At 43.7% G+C, this 21,228-nt stretch overlaps 1 protein-coding gene across 1 annotated transcript; it reads right to left on the reverse strand.

The window, feature by feature from the left end:
- Nucleotides 1-257: 257 nt before the first annotated feature.
- Nucleotides 258-19,831, reverse strand: TNFAIP3 (TNF alpha induced protein 3). The gene is made up of 10 exons (XM_031504534.3): nucleotides 19,649-19,831; nucleotides 19,234-19,465; nucleotides 15,931-16,243; nucleotides 11,719-11,909; nucleotides 11,346-11,493; nucleotides 10,985-11,155; nucleotides 10,047-10,227; nucleotides 7,682-8,592; nucleotides 5,628-5,860; nucleotides 258-4,959 (listed from the first exon to the last, which is right to left on the reverse strand). The coding sequence occupies exons 3-10, from the start codon at nucleotides 16,226-16,228 to the stop codon at nucleotides 4,678-4,680; spliced, it is 2,415 nt and encodes an 804-aa protein (XP_031360394.2). The 5' UTR covers nucleotides 16,229-16,243; nucleotides 19,234-19,465; nucleotides 19,649-19,831; the 3' UTR covers nucleotides 258-4,677.
- Between the last annotated feature and the right edge of the window lie 1,397 nt (nucleotides 19,832-21,228).

Raw genomic sequence — 21,228 nt, forward strand, 5'->3', positions numbered from 1 at the left:
TATTACACTATAATCTCCTACTCAAGTGTGCAGGATAAAATTATGCAGCCACTGCTCCCCTGTGGCTCTTACTTGAACAAACTATGCATTATATCACCATGATGAACTTACATGCACAAAATTATGCTGAGCATGATTTTTTGGGGGATTTATACCCAAAACACATACTCAGCATCTAAACACTAGGGAAGTCTCCATGAATCCTCTCAAATCCTTCAGCCTCAGAAGTCCTTCATCACCTCTGTCAGTAAAATCTCCAGGTACTGGGGATATCTGTGGTGAGTTTGAGTCCCAGCTACCACACTGCAGAAGCCTTCCTGCTGCCAAGGTCTCAGCACAACTCTCAAACAAAGCATCAATCTGGACATGTGGACTGCCAGGTCTTGGTTCTACCAGATATCCCTGCTTATTCATGGCCTCGTAAACACAGCTAGAGATGATCAGGGGAAATTTATAATTTTTGTGTGGTAGGTTGACTATCCTCTTGACATAGCTGCTCAGAAGTCCCTGCTGTGCCTGTTCAGAAGAGAAGCTGAGTGTCCAATATCCCAGTCTCAGGTGGGAAAGACACCTCAGCATATCCCAAGAGCTTTGGTCTCATGATGGGGGCCTATTTTTGTGTGCTTATCCTAATCACTGAGCTGCCCTTTCTCCTATGCCTATCACTGGCAGTATAAAGGCCATAGCTGCCAGGTAAAAGTGGTATAACTGACTTCAGACACCTTTGAGAAATGGGCTGGTAGATTCGACAGTCTGCTGCAAATGCAGGGACATCAAGATGAAAAACAGCTGGCAAAATATCTATCAGCTCAGTAGTTCAGTGTTAGGTGTTTCAATCTAACACAGTACGTGCTGTTTCATTACTCCAAATGTGTTAAGTGGCCTAGTACTTCAGATTATGCCAAGGACTTGCCAGGCAGAACACTGAAATATCAAAAGATAAATCTATGTACTCTCTATACTGAAAAATGTGCTTTGTTCTTCTCTGTATCATGTTATCTGTGAGTTGACTGGTTATATCCATGAGAAATCCAGAAACATAAATAATATTCTGATAATCTTATATTAATCTGAAGTATATCCCTTCCCCAAATAAAATGAATGTGTAAGCCTGCACAGCAATCCCTTCCTGCATTATACTACAAGGAATTCCAGTATAATAGAAGCAGTCATTAAGCCATTTGTTTCATATTGGGATTGTTTAGCCTGGAGAAAAAGGGGTTCAGGAGAGACCTTATCATGCTCTACAACTACATGAAAGGAGGTTGTATCCAGGTGAGAGTCAGTCTCTTTTCCCAGGTAGAAGTCACAGGACAAGAGGAAATGGCCTCAAATTGCATCAGGGGAGTTTTAGATTAGGTAATAGGAAAAATTCCCTCACTGAAATGCTTATCAGGCATTGGAACAGCCTTGTCCAGGAAAATGTTTGAGACCCCATCTCTGGGAGTGTTCAAAAAAGGTGTGGATGTGGCACCTGGGGACACGGTTTAGTGGTATTAGGTTAACAGTGGGACTCAGTGATCTAGTTGATTTCTTCCAATCTTCACAATTCTATGATTCTCTACTAGTTTTGCCTTTCTGCTAAGGAAAAAAATCTCTGGCTATCAAAGATATGTGTCTTAGAAAAGAGCCTTCTTTTCTAAGTGAAGTGGTCACAAAAAGGGAGACTCCAAATAAAAAGTTCTCTCTTGCAGAACAGGAAGAAAAAATAGATGAACTTAAAAAGCTGTCTGGGCAAAGAGCAGAAAGAATCAAAAGGGTCAAAATCCCCATGGGACATAAGGGAAATACCAGTGTATTTATAAAAAAAGGCCCCACTAGCTCTAATGTTCCCACACAAGTAAATCACAAGAGACAAGCTGGGCACTTATTTACATGGGAGCTTCAGAATGAGACCAGCCTCATGTGACCCAAGGGTTATGAGTAATGGGCCCAGAAAATAGCAGAGAAAAATCAGTGTGATCTGGGGCATTTGATCTGAAATCCTTCCTCTCTGCAGAAGTTGCAATTAATAGCAAGTGGAGTAAATCAGCTTCCTGACTCTCAGAGCATGATGATGGAGGTTCTTTCTTTTCAGTGGGTGGGGGCTGGTGGCTGCTGAGAGTGGATGCCGTGAGCTGCTTCCATCTCCTGCTGCCTGGCTGCAGATGTCCCTCCCAATATTTGCCTGTTCTTTCACCACCGAGTTGTCTGCCTGGTGCAAAGTTCACTGAATCACAGGGATGTGTGAGTTGCATGAGTTGTAAAGAAGGGGCAAGGTGGGTACTGGTCAACAGTCAGATTTTGTAAAAGAGAATTATGCTGTAGAGATGGGGTTGGTAGGTCCAGCAGGCTCTGCTCAGGAGGGTGTAGGCTGACTTCTAGTTTGTATGCTCTGAAAGCAGAGGTAAGATCTGTGAATGCAGAGGGAGCTGGACTATGGCTTAAAGATTTAACCAGGACAGACAGCAACTGAGCTGAGGTCAGCCTCTTAGGAAAGTGTCCTCGACTGCATAGGGGTGTTTACAGGCTGGGCTCATATTTTTGTTTCAGGTCATGAGCAACATCTAAAAGCCATGATAGTGTACAGTATTGCTTGTCTAGGCAGAGGTCTGAAACACCTGAGTGCCAGTACAGCAGTTATGGTGAAGAAATCCCTGGGCAAGGAGGCTGGGTTAGGCTGAGCTTCGGATGAGAAGAAAACACTGGTTTCATGTAGTTTTTCAAACAGCAGTTGGCAACTTGCTTTTCATCAGCTCCTGAGCAACTCCCATGCCAAGGCTTCCCTGTTGTCCCTGGCAGATGGAAGGCTGTAGGCCTGGTCTGTGCCTTTGGGGCTGCACACACAGCTCTGTGGAGGCTGGGATCATGTGCTGCCAACGCCACCTCCCTTGAGGGTGGCACTCAAGCAGCACTTGTCAAGAATTCCTGAAATAACGGATGGATTAACACAGAAAGCCAAGGCAAGTCAGTGCAGCTCAGGTTTTGTTGCTCCTGCACCATCCATCTCTCCCACACTCATTCTTCTGGGGACTGAAAATACTCTGCACTCACAGGAACCAATTCCTTACAGCCAGGTCCTTCAACAGGACTAAGAGCCCTTCCTGAGAAAACACCCACTTACAGCAAGTTATCTATCACCTCTTCAAAACACTTGGCTGCATTATCTGCACCAAGGAGCAGTCACATGCTGAATGGTAGTGCTGAACAGAAAGGCTTCCTTCTGGGAGTGTCCCATCCTCAATTGTGTTCTCTTGCATAGATATAAAAACAACAAATTCAATCCTTCAATAATTTATTTATTTATACCAGAGAAAGTTTTTCAATTATACATTTAAGTTTGTAACTTTCAACATAGAGTAAATATATGTAAAAAAAAAATCCTAGCTGTGCAAATTTCAAATTGCATTGTTTCAAATAATATAAATATTTTAACAAAACATAAGTTCACATTAAGGTTCACAAAATATATAAAATTTAACAGAAATAAGTGATGAGTTATTTATTTTTTTTTTCTTTTTAGAAACTATTTTTTTTAGTAACTAGAGAAAGATTCTAAACTCAAGAAGCAAGTTAGAAGAGATATCACCTCCAAAATCATAGCAGCAAAACAGATGCTGAAAACTTAAACAGTGTAAAAGGAGAAGAGAGAAGCAGGTAACAGGCACAGTGATAAAGCTGAGGTTACTAAAGAAAGTACTGCAGATTGAGAAGTGGGTACATAAACTTCAGGAGTAAAATCTCAGCCCTGAAGAATTCTTGTTACTGAACTCCCAGCTGTTTGCGTGGTAACAGAATCACATTAAGGATGACAGAAAGTGTGACAGAAATGGAGAGAGAGGGTATGAACAGCACACACATACTCCTGACATTTGCAGTGCAAGAGAGACAAGAGTCAATCTTGTTTCAGAAGTGAAGACAAAAGGCTTTTGAGTTTTTTTGTCTGTTGGAGGTAATTCCTTCCACACAAGTGGGAAATGGCAGGATACATTTTCACCATCACATGCATTTCTTCTGCAACTTCTGTCTTCCCAGCTGTCTTGGAATTTGGGAAAGGATCTAAATGCTGGCTAGTTTAAAGGAGCAGGCTAGTGCTGGTCTTCTTTTTGGCTGGTTTGCTGAGGGCTCTGCAAACACAGAAGTACTTGCTGTTATCAACGTAAATGCCCACAGGAGATCCCACCCTGGTGAGTTCTGTAAGAACAGCAAGGACCTGGGCAAACCAAGCCATGGTTCTTTAGATGTCAACTGAAGTAGCATCACTCTGTCCTGGGTAATCCTGTTAAGGAAGGACTTGCTGGACTGATGTATGCAACCACAAAAAGGTCCTGCACCTCTGACAGTAGACATGGCTCCTTGCCTGGGAGAGGGGAGGTATTGAGAAACAGGCAAAACTGGGAAGTTCTTTGGATCCAAATGCTTCACACTTCCTCCTGGGAAGTCCAAGAATTAAATAGGGCATTGTAGGAGCTTAGTCATGAACGAGAGCTCTGTGCAGAAGGCAATGTGACCTTCTCAGCAGTCCTTGTATGCAGTGTTTAGAGGAAGTAGAAATTTATTCCCATTCTTGGGAATAAACATGATCTGAGCAGACAGCTTATGTTTCCCCCCACCCTCCCACTCCCAGAACTGTTAAGTGTTTTGGATGTAGCACCATTTCAGGGAAGGAAGTAGTTGGTATTGCCTTCTTGTTCCCCACTAGCCATAGATCTGTTTGAACTGGTAGCATTCATTGCAGTAGCCGTTGCACTTGGCATTGCCATAGTGATCACAGGCAGGGGCTCGGCAGCGTTGCTTGGGAGGCTCCTGTGCCACTGGCTCCCTGGCACTCCCTGACGGTGGCAGCTGACCAAGGCGCCGGCACTCCGGGCACAGGTCATCACTTCTGCAGGCCAGGTTGTTTCTACACGAAGCCACAGCACACTGTCTCTTCTGGGCACTCAGTGCTGCTCGCTGCGCATCTCTGTGCTGCCCTGTTCTCTTGAGAAATATTAAAACGCAATGTCAGTTGCTGTGCTGGCAGCACAAATGGCTTTTCATTTCCTTTTTGCTCTGCTTGTGGTTTGTATAGGTAACCAACTGGGGACTGTTCACAGGTACTTCTACAAAGTGCAGTACCAAGAGCCAAGTTGAGCTTTACCAAAGAAAATCACAAATTCTGTCATTTCTTAGGAAAAAATACTGGCTTTTTTATCTTTGGCAACCCTCAATTCTAAAAAGACCAGAACAAACCAAATTTAGAAAAGCCTTATCTGGAACAAACACAATCTGTGATGGACTCAATCAAAAATGCAACTGGAACCCTTTTACACAGCTGCACAGCTCTAAGGATAAGAACGAAAATCCTTCCCCAATCAATAAAAGAACCTAGCTGTTGGTCCAATTGCTTCCACTGGAATAGCTGTCAAAATCCCAGTAGAGATAAAACTCAGCATGGCCATGACAACCCTAAACTGAAAATGACTTTTTATGAGCACTGCTCAACTGCAGCAGAAAAAACTCATGATACGCTCTATGCTTGTCTTTCCATGATAGTTAAGATGCAGCCATTTGAGGATCCATTTTCTAGTATGGATCCCAAGTTGTTCCCACAAGAGAAAAACATGCAGCGCTAAACAAGAGGAAGATTTTGAGAAGTTCATACTTACTTCTGGCTGTCTCACCAGCTGTTCTTCTGTCCTTCTGGCTTCTTGGAATCGCTGGTTCTGGGCTATAATGAAGCAGTTCTGGCAGTAGCCCTCAAGCATTGTGCTGCCCAGCGTGCCGCAGTCGCGCCGCTGGCAGGACACCGTGTTACGGAAGCCGGCAGCGGAGCTCCCCGTCTGGTCTACTGCTGAAGACTTCCTCTGAGATCTCCTCTGGTGCCGTAGCAAAACACTGTCTGTAAAGCAAAGCACGAATAGGAGCAGTTTGAATGTGTCCAATAGATCTGATGACCCAAGACAGCTAAAAAATGCTCCCCATCCTAAAAATGAAAATAAATTAAAAATATCAGCTAGCCTCGAACATAGGTTTTTGACAATCCTAAGACTCCCCCAGTTGGTACCTCTTTCTTCATGTTGGATACATAAGTGTGCTAATGCAGCCTGATTTTCATATAAGTTGTTGAAACCGTGGATTTGGGAAAAACTTGCCCTAAGTGGGAAACCTAGATCACACTGAAGTCAAGACAAATTTCACCTTTGACTTTGCTTTGACTGTCATCTGTGACCTACCCATTTCAGCCTCCCCCATTTCAGTCACATCAGACAACTGAAGTACATTGGTACAGAGCTTAAGGGGAAAAAATGCATTATACTTTTTAGTCTCATGAAGCAATCTTATATATTCCACAATCAGAAGGAAAAAAAATTTCATTGTGAGCAATGCTGGAAAATAAGGTATTGCAAGCTGGCACAGAAGTTCCCTAATCTGAATGCATGTGGAAAGTTCAGTGTTGTGAAAGATGTCTCTCCCAACAGCAGGGGGGTTGAATTAGATGATCTTTAAAGGTCCCTTCCAACCCAGCCTATTCCATGTTTCTTTATGTGTATCAGCAAACTTAACAGCAATAAAATAGTCTGGAGAGATAAGTAATAATTCTCTCTTACATATATGCCTTTCAGGCTCTATACCTAAGGGCTCTTTACCTGTGAAACAGGGCAGTAGCATGAAAGATTGAAGATTTCATGCTGTGATTTATTCACAGATTATTGCCTTTTTGAAAGTCAGTCCTTAAACACATGTGAATGCACATGCAGGGTATTACCAAGGAAGATTTCAAGGTAGAGTATAACAACATGCTCTGAAGTTACTCCAACAGTCAAATTCTACTTGCTCTGCTTGTCAAGACAACTACAGTGGTTACTCTAGAGCATTATACCTGTTACATCCAGAACAAATAAAGATCTATGGATTCTTCAAGGCTTTTTAAACACCTTGCTAACATAACTGATTTTCAGTACCTTCCATACATTTACAGTGTTTCCTTCACTGACCTCTACAACTTGTCTAGCTGTGAAGAAAATTCATACCAAACCATGACTGCAGTGGATAATGAGGAGGTATCAAAAGCCACCCCTTTTGAGTTGGTTTTGTTTCCATCAAAGCTGAAAGGAAGTTTTACAAGAGATTCCACAGATTTCTCACAATGTGCCCCTTTATGATATGCTGGTTTTGGCTGGGGTAAAGTTAATTTTCTTCATGGTGGCTGGTATGGGGCTGTGTTTTGGATTTGTGCTGAGCAGAATGTTGATAATATTGAGATATTTTTGTTATTGCTGAGCAGGGCTTACACAGAGCCAAGGACTTTTCTGCTTTTCGCACTGCCCTGCTGGCAAGGGTGCATGGGAGAAGACACAGCCTGAACACCTGCCTGCCCATGGCAAGCAATGAATTCTTTGTTTTGCTTTGCTTGTGTATGCAGTTTTTACTTTTCCTATTAAACTCTCTTTATCCCAACCCGTTAGTTCTCCAGCTTTTACAATTTCTATTTTCTACCTGAGCCCACTGGTAGGGAGTGAAATAGCGGCTGTCTGGGGCTTGGTTGCTGGCTGGGGTTAAACCACGAAAATGGGATAATAAAAGAAAGAAAATCACCTTCTCCTCACACTGTTTTTCATCACCCCCTGACCTTTTACCACCCAGTACAAGCAGAACTTCACAGCTCAAGGAGGCTGATATGCAGCCGAAGTGTGTCAAAGCTCACTCCGTCTCCACTTACCATGGTTTTCCCTGTACTCAAAGAAACACAGTGTGCAAAAGCCCTCATTTTGTGATGTCCCAAAAAATTTGCAGCCAGGTTTCCTACAGAGGTTGCCTCCCCTGTTCTCTTTGGAAGGCAGTGCTGCTGGTGAGGGCTCCTTGCCATGGCTGTTGGGACCCTGATAGCAGGAGTGTTGGTGGAGAATCTGTGAGATCTGGGACGGGTCAGAGGTTGATCTCTGGTGGCAGGTGGGCAGGAAAGTGGGACTGCCATTTGGGGACTGCTCTGTAGACCTTTTGAAGCAAGTGCTGCATATACCATTGAAGGTCCTCTTGGCCTTTTGATGGCACATCTTACATGTGGCATAGTCTAAGTGTCTCTGGTCATCCAAGTTGCTGCAAGGACTGAGCTGCCTGGAGTTGTAGCAGCGTTCGCATAGCCCATTGTGTTGCACGTTCAATGTGAAGGGGCAGTCTGGGGTCCTGCACTTCATGGCTGTGGTTTCACTGTACAGGAAAAGGCTGGGAGCGGTCGGAGGTGCAGAGCGAGGCTCTGTTACAGGCCCTTCAGATGTCCATCCCCCAGGTTCACAAATATCCCCACGGGAGGAGCCTGACCCAGCTGCCTTCAGCTTCTCAGGTGCTGCTTTGGAGGTCTGCTTTCTTCCTTTGTTTCCTTGGGACCTCTGCTCAAAGCATTCGTGGCAGTAGGGCTGGGTGTTCACAGACATATAAAAAGGGCAATTTGGCGTTTCACATTTCATCTGTAAGAGGGAGAGCTGGGAAAGTGACAGATCCTGTCTGTTCCTGGAACATGTCTCTCTTCTAGCAGGTTCAGCATTCTCCTGCCACTTCTTGTACTCATGCTGTACCAGTTGAAAGTAATCTTCCACGAGGTTTATTTCTTTGGGTAGGTTGCCTTCATCTAACCTGACAGCCAAAAAAAGAAGATTGCATCAGTGGTTGAAAAGAGCAGATGGTGGGGGTGGAAGCAAATACAAGCAATGTGGGAAGGAAATGTAGATTTAATGCACATCCATATTACTCAGATAGAAGATCTGGGATGTTCCACTCTTGGTGTAAATGGAAATAGTTTTAAAAGCAGGTGTTCAGTGATGGAGACTTTCACATCTGAAATAAATGTCCTGACACAATGCTAAACAGAAATACTCTTAAAAGTCTTTACTAAATGAGTGTTTTCTGTCTAGGAGCTGTTTGCACAAAGAATATGGGTAATCTCTCAGAAGCAGAAAGTCCCCCAAATTGTCAATTTCTCTGAGGATCAATGCTCAACTGCGAAGAGGTAGGCTTTCTTCACGAACTCACACTAAGAACAAGCCCTTCATACAGTGGGCTCAGCATTTCATGACACAGTTTATCATGAAATCTGCTCCTGGTTCTGTTGGGTCTGTATCTACCAGCAGAATTCTTCTAATAAACACTGGGGCTTCAGTGTGGTGTGTGCAATGCTAGCACCTTTCATACCATCCTAACTCTGCCTGCAGCTGCAGGGAAAATCCTACACTGGAGTTTTACCATGCCACAGTTGGTAGGATGAGGAGCTAACATTTCTGGCAATACTCCGGAACACACCTAGGCAGAGCAACTAGGGAAGCTCAAGTGTTACCCTTTACGTGTGCATATATCCTTTGGGTAGAAGGACTTCAGTTTTCAAGGCCCCTACAGCAGAACCAGCAAACAGCATGAAGACTCCTTTACGAGTCATAGTGGAAGCACAGACAGAGGATACAGGGAGTTATTCCACCCCATCAGTTCTGAGGGGACTGGTTGGGCATCATTGCCAGTGTCCACTGAATATGAGAAGCTGATGGGTGTTGCCAGCTGCCCCCTGCATGTTACTGATGCTCAATCATCGGGGACCAGCAGAGATGCCAGTTCCTCCACTGGCCACAGCTTCCTGCCTGCTGCCACATGGAACAGCCCAGGGTGTGGAGGCATCTGTGTTCAGAACATACTGCCAAGTACTTTGCCCAGGGCAGCTGGAATTACACCAACTGCCCATTATGCAATGTGCCCTTACATAAAGCACAAGAACTTGGGCAAACTAGTTCCTGCATTTAACCACCTCTCAGTCACCCTCCTGTGTAATCCAAAAGTCAGTGAAACTGATCAAATGGATCTTTTCTTCTAAAATGCTAGTTTCAGTTTGTTAAATCTGAACATATTTGCCTTTAAATTTGAGACTGGCCTTAGCTCATACTACTTGAAAATATATCAACAATAATGCCAATGTTTCATACTTCAGGTAGTAAACACATGGGCCACCTAGGAAGGAAGGAAAGACCAAAATGACACACTGGGCTGCCCAACTTTTCCCACCTCTGTAAATAGGATAACTTTGAGGAAACAGGAATGACACTCACTTTGCAGCATTAATTAGATGAGTTGTACCATGATCCCAGCCTTGCACTGGAATTTCTATCACTATCAAGTAGTCTTTTAGCAGCTGCTCTTTCTCCCTCTCTTCTGCATCTGTCAGAAAGTGCACATTCAAATCCTCAAATCTGCCTTGCTCACTGGTGACCAGAGGGACAGCCCGGATTTCTGTGGGGAAACAAGATAGAATAACACATATATATATATATATATATACACGTGTCTGTGTATATGTATATTTACACAAACATAACCAGACAGTTAGGAATAACCATAAAATGCAACACATGGAAATACCACCACTAAATTTTTGAGAGAGAGGAGAACAGCTGGGCAGAGCAAGGAGTTTCTGCATGGTACCACTGGGGGAGGTTGCAAACACAGCTACATCACAAACTTAGCCCCATCACACAGTAGTCTTAATGTTCTCATAGCAAGTATCTTCTCCACCTGAACAGGATTGTAGATCTTTGTTTGTTATGCCTTTTGGTGGGATGATGCTGTAACCTGAACCTAGGTAACTGCTGTCCACTCAGAAGAGGTGCATTAAAAATGGTAAAGCATGTATTTCATTATTGCCAGGCAGTGGTATTCTGCTGGGAGACTGCATCCTTCAAAGCTTCTTCTCTTACAATGTGGAGAGGAGGCCAGAACATAATAAAGCAGAGGTAACCCTTTGACCAATTCCAGCCTGCAAGCAGGTGAGTTGCACTCTACTTTCAATGAGTATCTTGAAGGTAACCTTTAGTTTCTACTCAGATTCACAGACAAAGTTCTTTCTGCTCACATTTTAGGAATATATTTCAAATTAATCTTATTTAACTTTAAAAATACAAGTCTAAACCAGATAATATTTCAAATGCTTTATCAGCAGAGTGGTTTTGAAGAAGTAACATAAATACCAAATGAGGTACTTGAAAAATACCTGGCCCGCCATCCTTCAGAGTCACCAGTGGTGTAAAATGCATGTTGTCATAGCCAAGCACAATCGGGTATCTGTAGCATTTTTCAACTGGCCACAGAAGAGGCAAGTAAACACCACCAACATTCAGAGGAGCAAAACTGGAGCCTGACTCTAAGCTTCTTACCACTTTATCTGCAGAAAGAAGTAAAAGAAAACACAAATAAGTATGTGCTACAGGCAAGAAAAAATGTATCCTGGGGGTTTTATAATTGCTGAAAACACCGTGTTCTGAAATGTATCTACCTGAAAACAACAATTGTTGACTAAGATTACTAACACAGCACAAGGGTAAAACAGTGGGATGACTGACCAGAATACTCACCTGCAAGAACAATGATTGGCCTTCTAAGGATGTTAGCAAGGATGAAGATGTGGATTTCTTCCAGCGCATTATAGGGAAGCCTATTTCGAGCCCCAGATATTTCTGGGGAGGTCATTTCAATGAGGTATTCCCACTCCTCCTCCCAGTTCTGAGGAAAGAAACAGCTGTCACCCATGGTTCAAAGACACGGAGGTCAGGAACCAGCTGCAGCACAGCAGTGCTCCAATAATCACATTTTCCCATTTCCTCCAAAGGAAGACTATTTCTGCTCTCCATTAATGACAGAATCCGTGAAGCCACAAAGCAAACAGAATCAGCAAGGCCACGCCGGCGAGCACTCAGAAAACAGCACCACTCCCTCAGGCTGCCTTACCCGGGTGTCATAATGGAGTCCCGTTTCTACAAACTCCTGGGATTTAACAGCCTCTCGCTGCCAGCGGAGCTTCAAGTTCCGTGTGTCAATCTCCCTGAGAGCACTAAACAGTGTTTTTCTTAAGACAAGGTCGATATCTTCAATACCCCACATGTACTGCGATGCAGCATGCATAAGGCAATTTCCATCACCTGGAAAAAAAAGACAGAGTGCATTATTTTCAAACGGCTACTTAAATAAAATGCCACAAGCCTGTGGGACGTAGAATTACACCACACATATGCATATTCCCTGTGCACTTCTCTCTAAGTCTCAGACAGAAGGGTTGTAGAGAAGAAGACCTGAGTTATGGTCTCTTTTCAGCGACAGAAAAAACAAAACCTTCCCTCCCTACTGGTTTTGTCTCTGTACCAGTCCAAGTTAAGCTGTCATCCAGCAATGCTCCTTACCTGTCTTACTTAACTTTGACTGATATCACAAGCTAAATTTTGGGGTCAACTACAAATGTCAAACATAGCTGAAATAGCTTTTTAAACACAACAACGTCATCTTGAAATTACAAAAAAAGATGTAAATTTCCCTCATTGGTGTTTATACAAATATACACCCAATGGCATGAGGTTGAGATAATGGAAACCATTAAGAAAATATTATAGCAACACCAAACCTCACATCCTCTGATGAGCACTGCTTGGCACTTTGCTGTGCTTGATGGAGGAATTATCATAAAAAAGGAGACAGAAAGGGAATGGTAGATGATTTATATAAAGCAATCATAGGAACACCTCTGGCCTTCCTCTCAGAAATAATGGCATTTTGGGTTGTTGCATATATTATTTAGAGGGCTGATTTTAAAACACAAAATTAAACCTAAGTCAATGAAAAACTGATTCAATTTTAATTTATACAATCTCCTTGCATTGAAAAATTCCTCTTTACAGATAGGAAGGATTGTGATAGTCTGCAGTTTCAGAGAGGAAACAGACTCAGAGGAGATAACTAACAATTAAAAGGTGTGACAAGAAATACATCTATATCTGGGTTTCAAATTCTATCTCTAGCTATCTTCTTCAAAAGGGGATGTCTCCCCTGAAAGGGAGACATCAAGAATCATTACTGTCATGTCCTCAGATGCAAAACTAGGTCTGATGCCTACCACAGTGGTAAACAGATTCACATAATGCTAAGAAACCACAGAAATTTTCTTGGAAAAGAAGACATCAACCCCGGTAAAGCTACTAGGTTTTTCTCACCTGAAAAAAACCCAAACAAACCCACCCAACGAACTCCCACAAAAGAATTAAACCCAGTTTGCCACATACATGATGAGCTCAATAACACATTTGTGAACACTTTTGCTACTTATTCTGTGAAATTGTAGAGAAGAGCCTACAACAGACTCCAGTTCCCAAATAAGATATCATTTGAAATCTACTCAATGCTTCATAAATTGTTACAGGATTGGTGCATATCAGTTTCTGCAACTGCCTTTTGTTTTCTGAATGCTGTCTTGCAAAGCTTACTTCAACTCAGCAGGCTGCTTACTTGAGCTCAAAAATCAGGGAACAGCCAAGACGACAGAAAAACTGACTGTGTTTCCTTCTGACCAAGAAAGATGACATATTAATCCCATTAAAATTTTCCCTCTGCAAAATCTAGAGCAAAGATAAGACTAAATTTTTTCTCTCTCTGAGAGCTCACTTTCGGTTCTTTATTTAGAAGCACTGCCCAAAATTCCTTACACAGCACTTGGAATTCCCCCACACCGTTTGACTAGCAATTGAGCAACAGTTGTACTTTTTGTTCTGCGGGTGCAGCGTGGCCTCCCTCGGACTTTCCCAGGGGGTGTGGCTGGGCGAGCTGGAATGAATGCCAATTCATTATACAAGTGAAATCTCTACAGCCAATAGATGCTGGAATTTTCAAATTAAAAAAAAAAAAAAAAAAAAAGAAGAAAAAACCCTAACAGTTTCGATTTTTGTACCTCCTACCACTTTCCTTCTGTCTCCATTCAGATGTCTGCAAAAATATATGTGGTGATTCAAAATGGCTTTTTTAATTAAGAAAACCTCACCAATCCACAGATTCACAAACATATTAGATAGAATATACATCAAAAGATCCTGTAGGAGATACTTTCTCTGTTTTCAACAGCTACAACCTTAATCAGAAAAAAACCCAGAATTTTATGAAGAAAGTCCATTGTTAACCAAGAGAACTAACATATTCCTCCCATATCTACAGGTTAAGCAGCTAAATGTTTAAAAAATATTTTTTATGCCACATGGGAGAAAAAAAAGTTGCTTTATGGGATAATACAGGGCTTCTCCAAACTTCTGCACTTCTTTCAGAGATCCTCTCCTACAGTCCAATCTACCTTCTTTCTCCTACAAAGGTCCTTCTATGCAACTACTTTGCATAACCCACAAGTTTCCAAAGCCACTCCTACTCCTGCACTTAATGACCCTGAAGCACTGAACTGAAGCCAAGTTCTTTGTCTGCTCAGTGTATGGGGAGACCACAAATCTTGCTTTGCCTTCCCTCAACCTGCCTTAATATTTCAGCACCTCGCATACAGGTATGCCTGCTCATGGGTGGGATCCAAGTCCACTACTCCCACATGTTACACTAGCCAATGGACAAGAGACAAAGGAGGTCAGTGTTGCTGAATGTAATGTAGTTGCCAACAAGGGTCTGTCCAGTGTTACCCCTGCAGGATTTGCACTGACCGGAGACGGGGGATTCTAAAACTGTTACTCTTTGCCCTGGACAAAAACTGTGTACATTGTCCATTTTCCTAGAAAATCTGTTTGAGTGAGATTTTTAAGATCCAACACTTGAAGTGATGTTACCTTCCCAGTACGTGCAAAGCACTGCCTGCCCTGGCTGCGACTCCTGTCCTTCCAAAGCTCAGGATTCCGTGACTTCTGTGCACATGCTAATTGCAGTCATGAGAATTTTACACTAATGCGAAGGCAGCCCAAAAAGCCCACCAGAAGGTCAGTGCCTCTACAACAGTTACAGACATACACATCAGCATCAGGTTTTAGGTTGGGTAGTGACATCTGCTCAATAGGTCTATTTTTATGGCTTCTGTACAACACAGCTGTGTACAGACTGAGAAATATGGCAGAACTTGGAAAGGAAAAAAATGTGGACTAGGAAGATAAGGGCAACGTGTACACAAGCAGATATGAAAATAAGCACACCCAGAACACAACATGGACTTTAACAATGCTGCAGGTCCACCCCACCTAGTGTTTCTATAACTGCTGTGATCTGCTCTTTGAGCAAAGAGTATGTATTTTTCATCTTCTTGAAGTCCTCACTGTCCTAGTCTGTGGTTCCTGGTTAGGGGCAACCTGTGCTGTAAGGACTCCTGAGTCCAAGTTTGCAGCTATGTGACTGTAAGTCATAGCCATTACCTAATCTTTCCTCCACTGAATGTAAAATGCCTGGTGACTCTTACAGTCATGTGCCACGGTTTCCTGCTCAAGACTGTGGACAAACATAACCTGTTCAGGAAATCTTGGCACTACTGGTGTGTCTTTTCATTTGTAGCACTTAATGCAATATACACACAGAGTAACCCAAAAGTCAAGTCCTGAAACCAGCACTGACTGTTGAAAGAACTGACCCCAGGGACAGCAGTGTCAGGTTCCTGGGAGGCTCCATGTTCTGAGTGCTATTGCCATCACTGTTGTTAAAGCTGGATCAGCAAGCAAGCATTGCCTGCCAGCTACAACAGAAGAGCTTATTGGAAGGATATTAGCTTCTGCTAAATATATATGGAAATGCATCTCTGGTCACTCAAAGCATCTGCAGGTTCCTCTTGCCTGGCATTAAAAGACGCCTGGCACTTCCGATGAGGCAGCCGACATGTAGCAATCAGATTCATGGGAAGCCACTAGATTCCAAATCAGGTTTCCCTGCCTTGTTCTTGACTCTGAAGTGCCACAGGTTGCTGAGATTTTGAAAATACCTGTGAAATTTCCACAATATTCACATACTGTGGTATAGCAAGGGTCTGCTACAGCCTCAGGACAGCACATCATGTGGAAAGAATTTTAATTTCAAAACAGATTGAAAGGCATCACATTTTTAAAGCCATGTGCTTCTGTTTCAGTAATGTGAACTCAGATGCTATTAATAAAGGTGCTACATTTGTATGACCTGTTTTACTGTGAGTGCAAAGACCTGCTCATAACTTACCATTAGTCTTCAAAGGAACAAGTCTCCGAACTTCCCTGCACCAGTTGAGCTTCCTGTGGCGCTCCAGTGAAGTCTGGGTAGCCTGGTCAGTCAGGGACTTCTGAAGCGTCTCCCGAAACTGGGGACAAAACTGGCACATTCTGAACATTTCTATTGTGTATCTGTGCATAGTCCTGAAGTGATGAATTATTCCACTGGGAGGTTTGATTAGGTCCTCAGGTAGCCTCTCTCTGATCTTCATAGCCTTCAGCATATTGCTCTGATATAAAGCTTGAGGAAGGATGTGTTGGCCAGCCATGTTTCTAGAAGATATCTGAAATGAAAAAGGATCCTTTTATTGGCATGTTAGTGCCCTTCTATCACTGTGCTATCATTTGTGCAGTGACTGAGAAGGCACTTTCAGGGTGGGATGCTTGATGAAGTTTTGCCTAAAACAAGTATAGAGTGGATGCAGCCTTTCATAAATAACTTTTTTTTTTAAAGCTCATATTCACTAACTTTTCTGCATTATTCAGATACAGACACTGATCAGCTTATCCCACTAATTTGCTGATATAATTTACTGTGATATTGAAGAGGATTTATGCATAACTAAGGAAATTGCATCATCATTCAAAAAAAGCAATTAAATAAAAATAAGGATAAGAGAAGACAAGATTGAAGGAAGGGAAAATTATCCTGGAAACTTAACTAATTGATAATTGTACACTGTAATCCCATATGCACTTGCTAAATTTCAGGACATTTCAAGCTCTTGTTTTGATAACATGCCAAAAAAAAAAAAAAGCAGTTAAAGACCATTTCAGATTCTACAGCTCATACATTCTGAGTAGTGATGGTCAGTAGAGTACAGAAAAAGCACAAATAATTGCAGGCTGTGCTAGTATCAGTCTCATACTTACAGTGGCCAGATATGGTAGATGAGGAATTTGTCACTCGAGGACAGGCTTAGGTTACTTTTCTTGAGGCTCTTTTTATTTTGTAAGTGGTAGAGCTATGGCTCAGAAGTGCTTATGCTGGTGTGTGGGGGTGCAGTGCCACTATTACTCAGTGGTAAGTCAACAGAGCATTTCCATTTGGCTCAAAACCCCCTATATATTTCCACAGTAGGACATGTAATGTTTGCTGCTCTGCATCCCTTTCTTCAGTAACTCTGGCCTCATGGGGTATAGCAGGAAAAACAAAAAAAGAAACCCATAACATCTCAAACTTGCTACACTCAAAGAAATCCTTACTTGAGGACACTAACTTTGTGGCTAGTTAGAGCCAAACGTACAGACCACATCCCTCAAAACCCCTGTCCACTACAGTAAGAACAAAAATAACAACAATAACCTGTTTTTACAGGGAGAGACTCTCCATGCTGTCCACAAACATTCTTGCTTTGTTTAAAAGCAAAGCAAAGTTTGTGTCAAGACAAATAAAAGTATGCATGCTTAAAATATTTAGAGTACAACTAGTCATATTAAGAGAATCCGCCACTGTGATTATGAATCTAAGGACAAGTATCAAGTCATATATATGTGTATCAATCTCTGGACATCAAGTACAGGGATACAAGAAACAACCAAAAATTGTTTATGCCACTATTAGGACGTTTTCTCATGGAGACTGGAGTCACGGAGAGAGGAAGAAGCCTGACAAGACTGACCAGGAAGGCATTCCCACGTCTATGGAGGCAGAAGACCCCTCTTGCACAGAAGGGCTTCAGGACCTCCTTCCCCACAGGTAAACAACTGCTCTCTCCTCTTCACCCAGACACCTCCATTGGCAACATCCACCTCCAAATGCCCAGCCAAAGCTTTTGAAAAGACCCTCTCAGGGTGAGAGGGGACCTCAAACTCCAGGTGCCAAGAGCTGAGCTCTATAACCTCTCTGAGAACCAGCTGCTGGAGAGATACAGGATAACACGACAAGCTCTAGAGGCAGATGAAACAGGTGATGCTACAAAGCCCAACTTTAGGGTGATGTCATTCACATGCCCTACGAACACTAGGGACCGTGTGCAGAGCTGTCACATCTTGCAACATATGGAAAAGCTTTTCTTTAGGGAATAAAGATGGCATATTCTTATCATTCCCCCATCAGCACACAGCCTTAAAATGAAAATTGTGTATTTTCTCATCCACTTTCCTCATAAATATAGTTTTACACATGCTATTTATGTAATCCTGTATTTAAATGTATGAATGTGTCTAAAAAGGAAATATAAACAACTCCTTACTAAACTGTGTAATAACCCAGCTCTACTTTGCTCTGAGACGACTAAAATATTGAATTCCTTACTTATGTTAGTAGAAATATTGAGTCAATGGGATTTTTTTTACACTAATAAAGACTAATCACATGACTAAGCACTACCGGCATCACCTCTTGAAATGGTTATTTCCAGCATTAAGTAACAAAAAACACTGAGTTTACAGAAGCAGTCACTGAAACTACATTATTCGATACTATGTTCTACTAGCATTTTTTCCCCTCCACACGTGGAAATTACTGCCTGTGCTATTTACAGTAATAAATGTGAACAAAGGCAAAAGCCAAGCAACACTTATTTTCAAAATCAATGTGATGAAACAAACAGAATTCAACTGACATCTAAGCTGGAGATTTAAAAGTAAAAAACTAACCTACAGTTTTATTAGTTTATAGTCTACTGTGCTTTGCTGTGTGCTATGCTACTTTAACCTTCTCACAAGTAATGACTAGGAATTCCCAGAAAGGAACAGCTGTAAACAATAATTAGAGACAGCATCCTTTCCAAAGGTGTAATGCTGAGGATGCTGGGCTCTGGAAAGAGGAATACTGTTCTGAGATCTGCCGATGGTTTCATAAATTATTTTCATTTTCTGTCCTCTATCTGAAAAACGGCAAGTAATAAACTTCTCCATAAAGTGCTACAAGTGCCTGTGCCTTTGCTCGGCACAAACCAAAACACAGTACTACTCTTTGCCAAATCGGAAGGCGAGGAGCGAGGCTCTTTTAAAGATCCCACAGCACTGGTTTACACGCAGTAAGTGTTCCGCGTTCTTGGTTCCCTGACCTACAACTCCGCTGGGGGCTGGGCGTGCAAGGCGGCACGGCCACGACACGGTGCAGCTCCCAGGAGAAGGAGCCCGGAGCTCCGGGGCGGATTTCCCCGCGGCACCGCAGCACGCTCGGCCGCGCCGTGCCCGCTCTGCGCGCCGGGCCGGGCACGGCGGGCACAGCGTCCCCGCCCGCGCCGGACCCGCCTGGTCCCCGAGGCGCCCTCCTGCAGAAGCGCTCCGGGCTCCGCCGTGCCCTGCCCAGAGCGGCGCTCACCTCTCCGCGGACGGCTCCTCCTCCGGCCGATCCTGCCGCGACTCCTCTCAGCAGCGAGGCTGAGGCGGTGGGACGCAGCCGCGCCCGGAATCCATCAATCCCCACCGCGCCGGAGCTCCTTCTTGCCCTTCTCTCCACCCTCTTCCCGCCGGAGCTGCTGCTGCCGCTGCCGCCGCTGCGGAATGAAGGGCTGAGCCCAGCCTCTTGTTTTTTTCCCTTTCTGTTTAAGCGCCTGGGTGAAAAAAAAAAAAAAAAAAGGCAAGCAGATTGAAAACACAACACAAAAAACCCCCACCGGGGATTTCCACCGGCAGAGCACAGGGACTTTCCGGCCTGTGACAACACCCGCGGCCGCCGCCGCCAGGGGGCGCCGCCGCCGGGCAGTCCCGGCGCCTCCCCGCCCGCCGTGACTCACCCCCGGGATTTTCGGGAGCCGGGATGCCGTGTCTTCCTTCCTTTTTCCTTTCCTCCCGGGCAGGGGCTTGCCCATCCCGTCCCGCAGGCTTCGCTCCGCTCACGGGCCGGCCCGGTGTCGCGTCGCTGGGTCCGAACAGCTCCTTGTCGCCGCGCAGAGCGGCGCCCCGGCGGTGCCCCGCAGCCCTTCCGCTCACGGGCACGCGTGGCAGCGCCTGCCCCAGCACGGACGGAGCTGTGGGGTGCGGGTGCTCGGGTGTAGCTGCCCGCATCCCTGCCCCAGCATTCCAGCAGCACGTTAAGGGGGCCCGTCCCATGGAAAGTATTGTTCTTCCAGACGGTTTTCAGGCCCAAGCAAGTTTTTTTTTTTTGTTTGTTTGTTTTTTTTTTTAGCTTGTATGTGCTCCACCGTTTTGGCTCTGTATTGTACGTAACCACAAGTGACTTCATTTCTTCAATTAGAGGTTAGGCCGATATAGAACCCCATAGTCCCAATCTGCTGGTATTTTCGGCAGGAGATGTTAATTGTGTTTTAATTTGGCCCTGCTCAAGGTCAGATTGTTGTAGGTAAAGACCAGAACCTTGGGCTAAAACTATCAAGTTGGGGAGATCTTAAGTGTCTGAATATGATTGTAATTTCTTGACTGCAACTAGTAATTTATAGGAATCATTAAAATTAATTATTGTAAACAATGCACACCTTTAAACAATGTGCTAATATTGTGAAATATTAGCAGTGAAAAAACCTCACTAAACAAACCCCCCATATTTAAGGCCTGTTAATATGATTTATGGATGGGATGTATGCTGGAAAAGGGGCAGTTTCTAGCTCAACAGCCTTACAATCTGAAGGCACACAGAAATGAAATACAGTTTCTTGCAGGATTAAAACACTTCATCTTCCCAGATAATGAGCTCTTGCCTGTTCCTGAGTATCCACCTCTCCCAGTGGCAAGATGAGAAGCCAGGGTTGCTGCACACCTTGAAATCAGGTGTTAAATATAGACTCCTCAGAGAACAGGTGGATTTTGGAAGAGTTCAGCTTTGAACTCCTTCACCTCACTCCCAGTAGCAGCAGCTGGCTCAGATCATTTGCTCATGTCACACAACAGGCTTATGTGGCAACATGATCTTTCCCAGGGTTTACAGGCCTGTGCTGGCTCTGCACAGCAGCCCATCCTTCTCCTCTGCCTTTGTTCAAAAAGAAGTCAGGGATATGGCCAGGAAAAGAATAATCCCTTCCAGGTTTCTTTTCCTCCTCTCCTCGGATAATTTTCTTTTAAAGGTTTTTCTGGGTGTGTTATTTTTTCTTTTTGTTCCCCTAGCCTCTCTATTGTCTTGGAAAGTATAGTTGGGTAGGAAGGCTCCACATTTAATGATTGATAACCTGAAGGGTGGCTAAAATCCAGGGAACTGGATGCCTGAGGGAACTGGGCTTGTATAACTAGGGCAGCACCTCTGCTGTGATTTATACAGTATATATTTCTGTCAGCATCTTACCGGTTCCCTTCTCCTGGACATTTTCCCCTGCTCTCTCATTGGGACTGAGGTAGCAGATTACTGAAGTCATCTGATTAGAGG

Source organism: Lonchura striata, chromosome 3 (genome assembly GCF_050655825.1).
Source record: "Lonchura striata isolate lonStrDom1 chromosome 3, ASM5065582v1, whole genome shotgun sequence".
Taxonomy (NCBI): Eukaryota; Metazoa; Chordata; class Aves; order Passeriformes; family Estrildidae; genus Lonchura; species Lonchura striata.

What these genes read in the sequence shown, in the direction of transcription:
- TNFAIP3 (XM_031504534.3), bottom strand. Translation starts at nt 16,228, where the DNA reads ATGGCTGGCCAACACATCCTTCCTCAAGCTTTATATCAGAGCAATATG. An exon ending in GCCAATCATTGTTCTTGCAG is followed by an intron (nt 11,156 to 11,345) that starts GTGAGTATTCTG and finishes TTCTTTCTGCAG; the next exon opens with ATAAAGTGGTAAGAAGCTTA. An exon ending in TGAGTACAGGGAAAACCATG is followed by an intron (nt 5,861 to 7,681) that starts GTAAGTGGAGAC and finishes TTTGCTTTACAG; the next exon opens with ACAGTGTTTTGCTACGGCAC.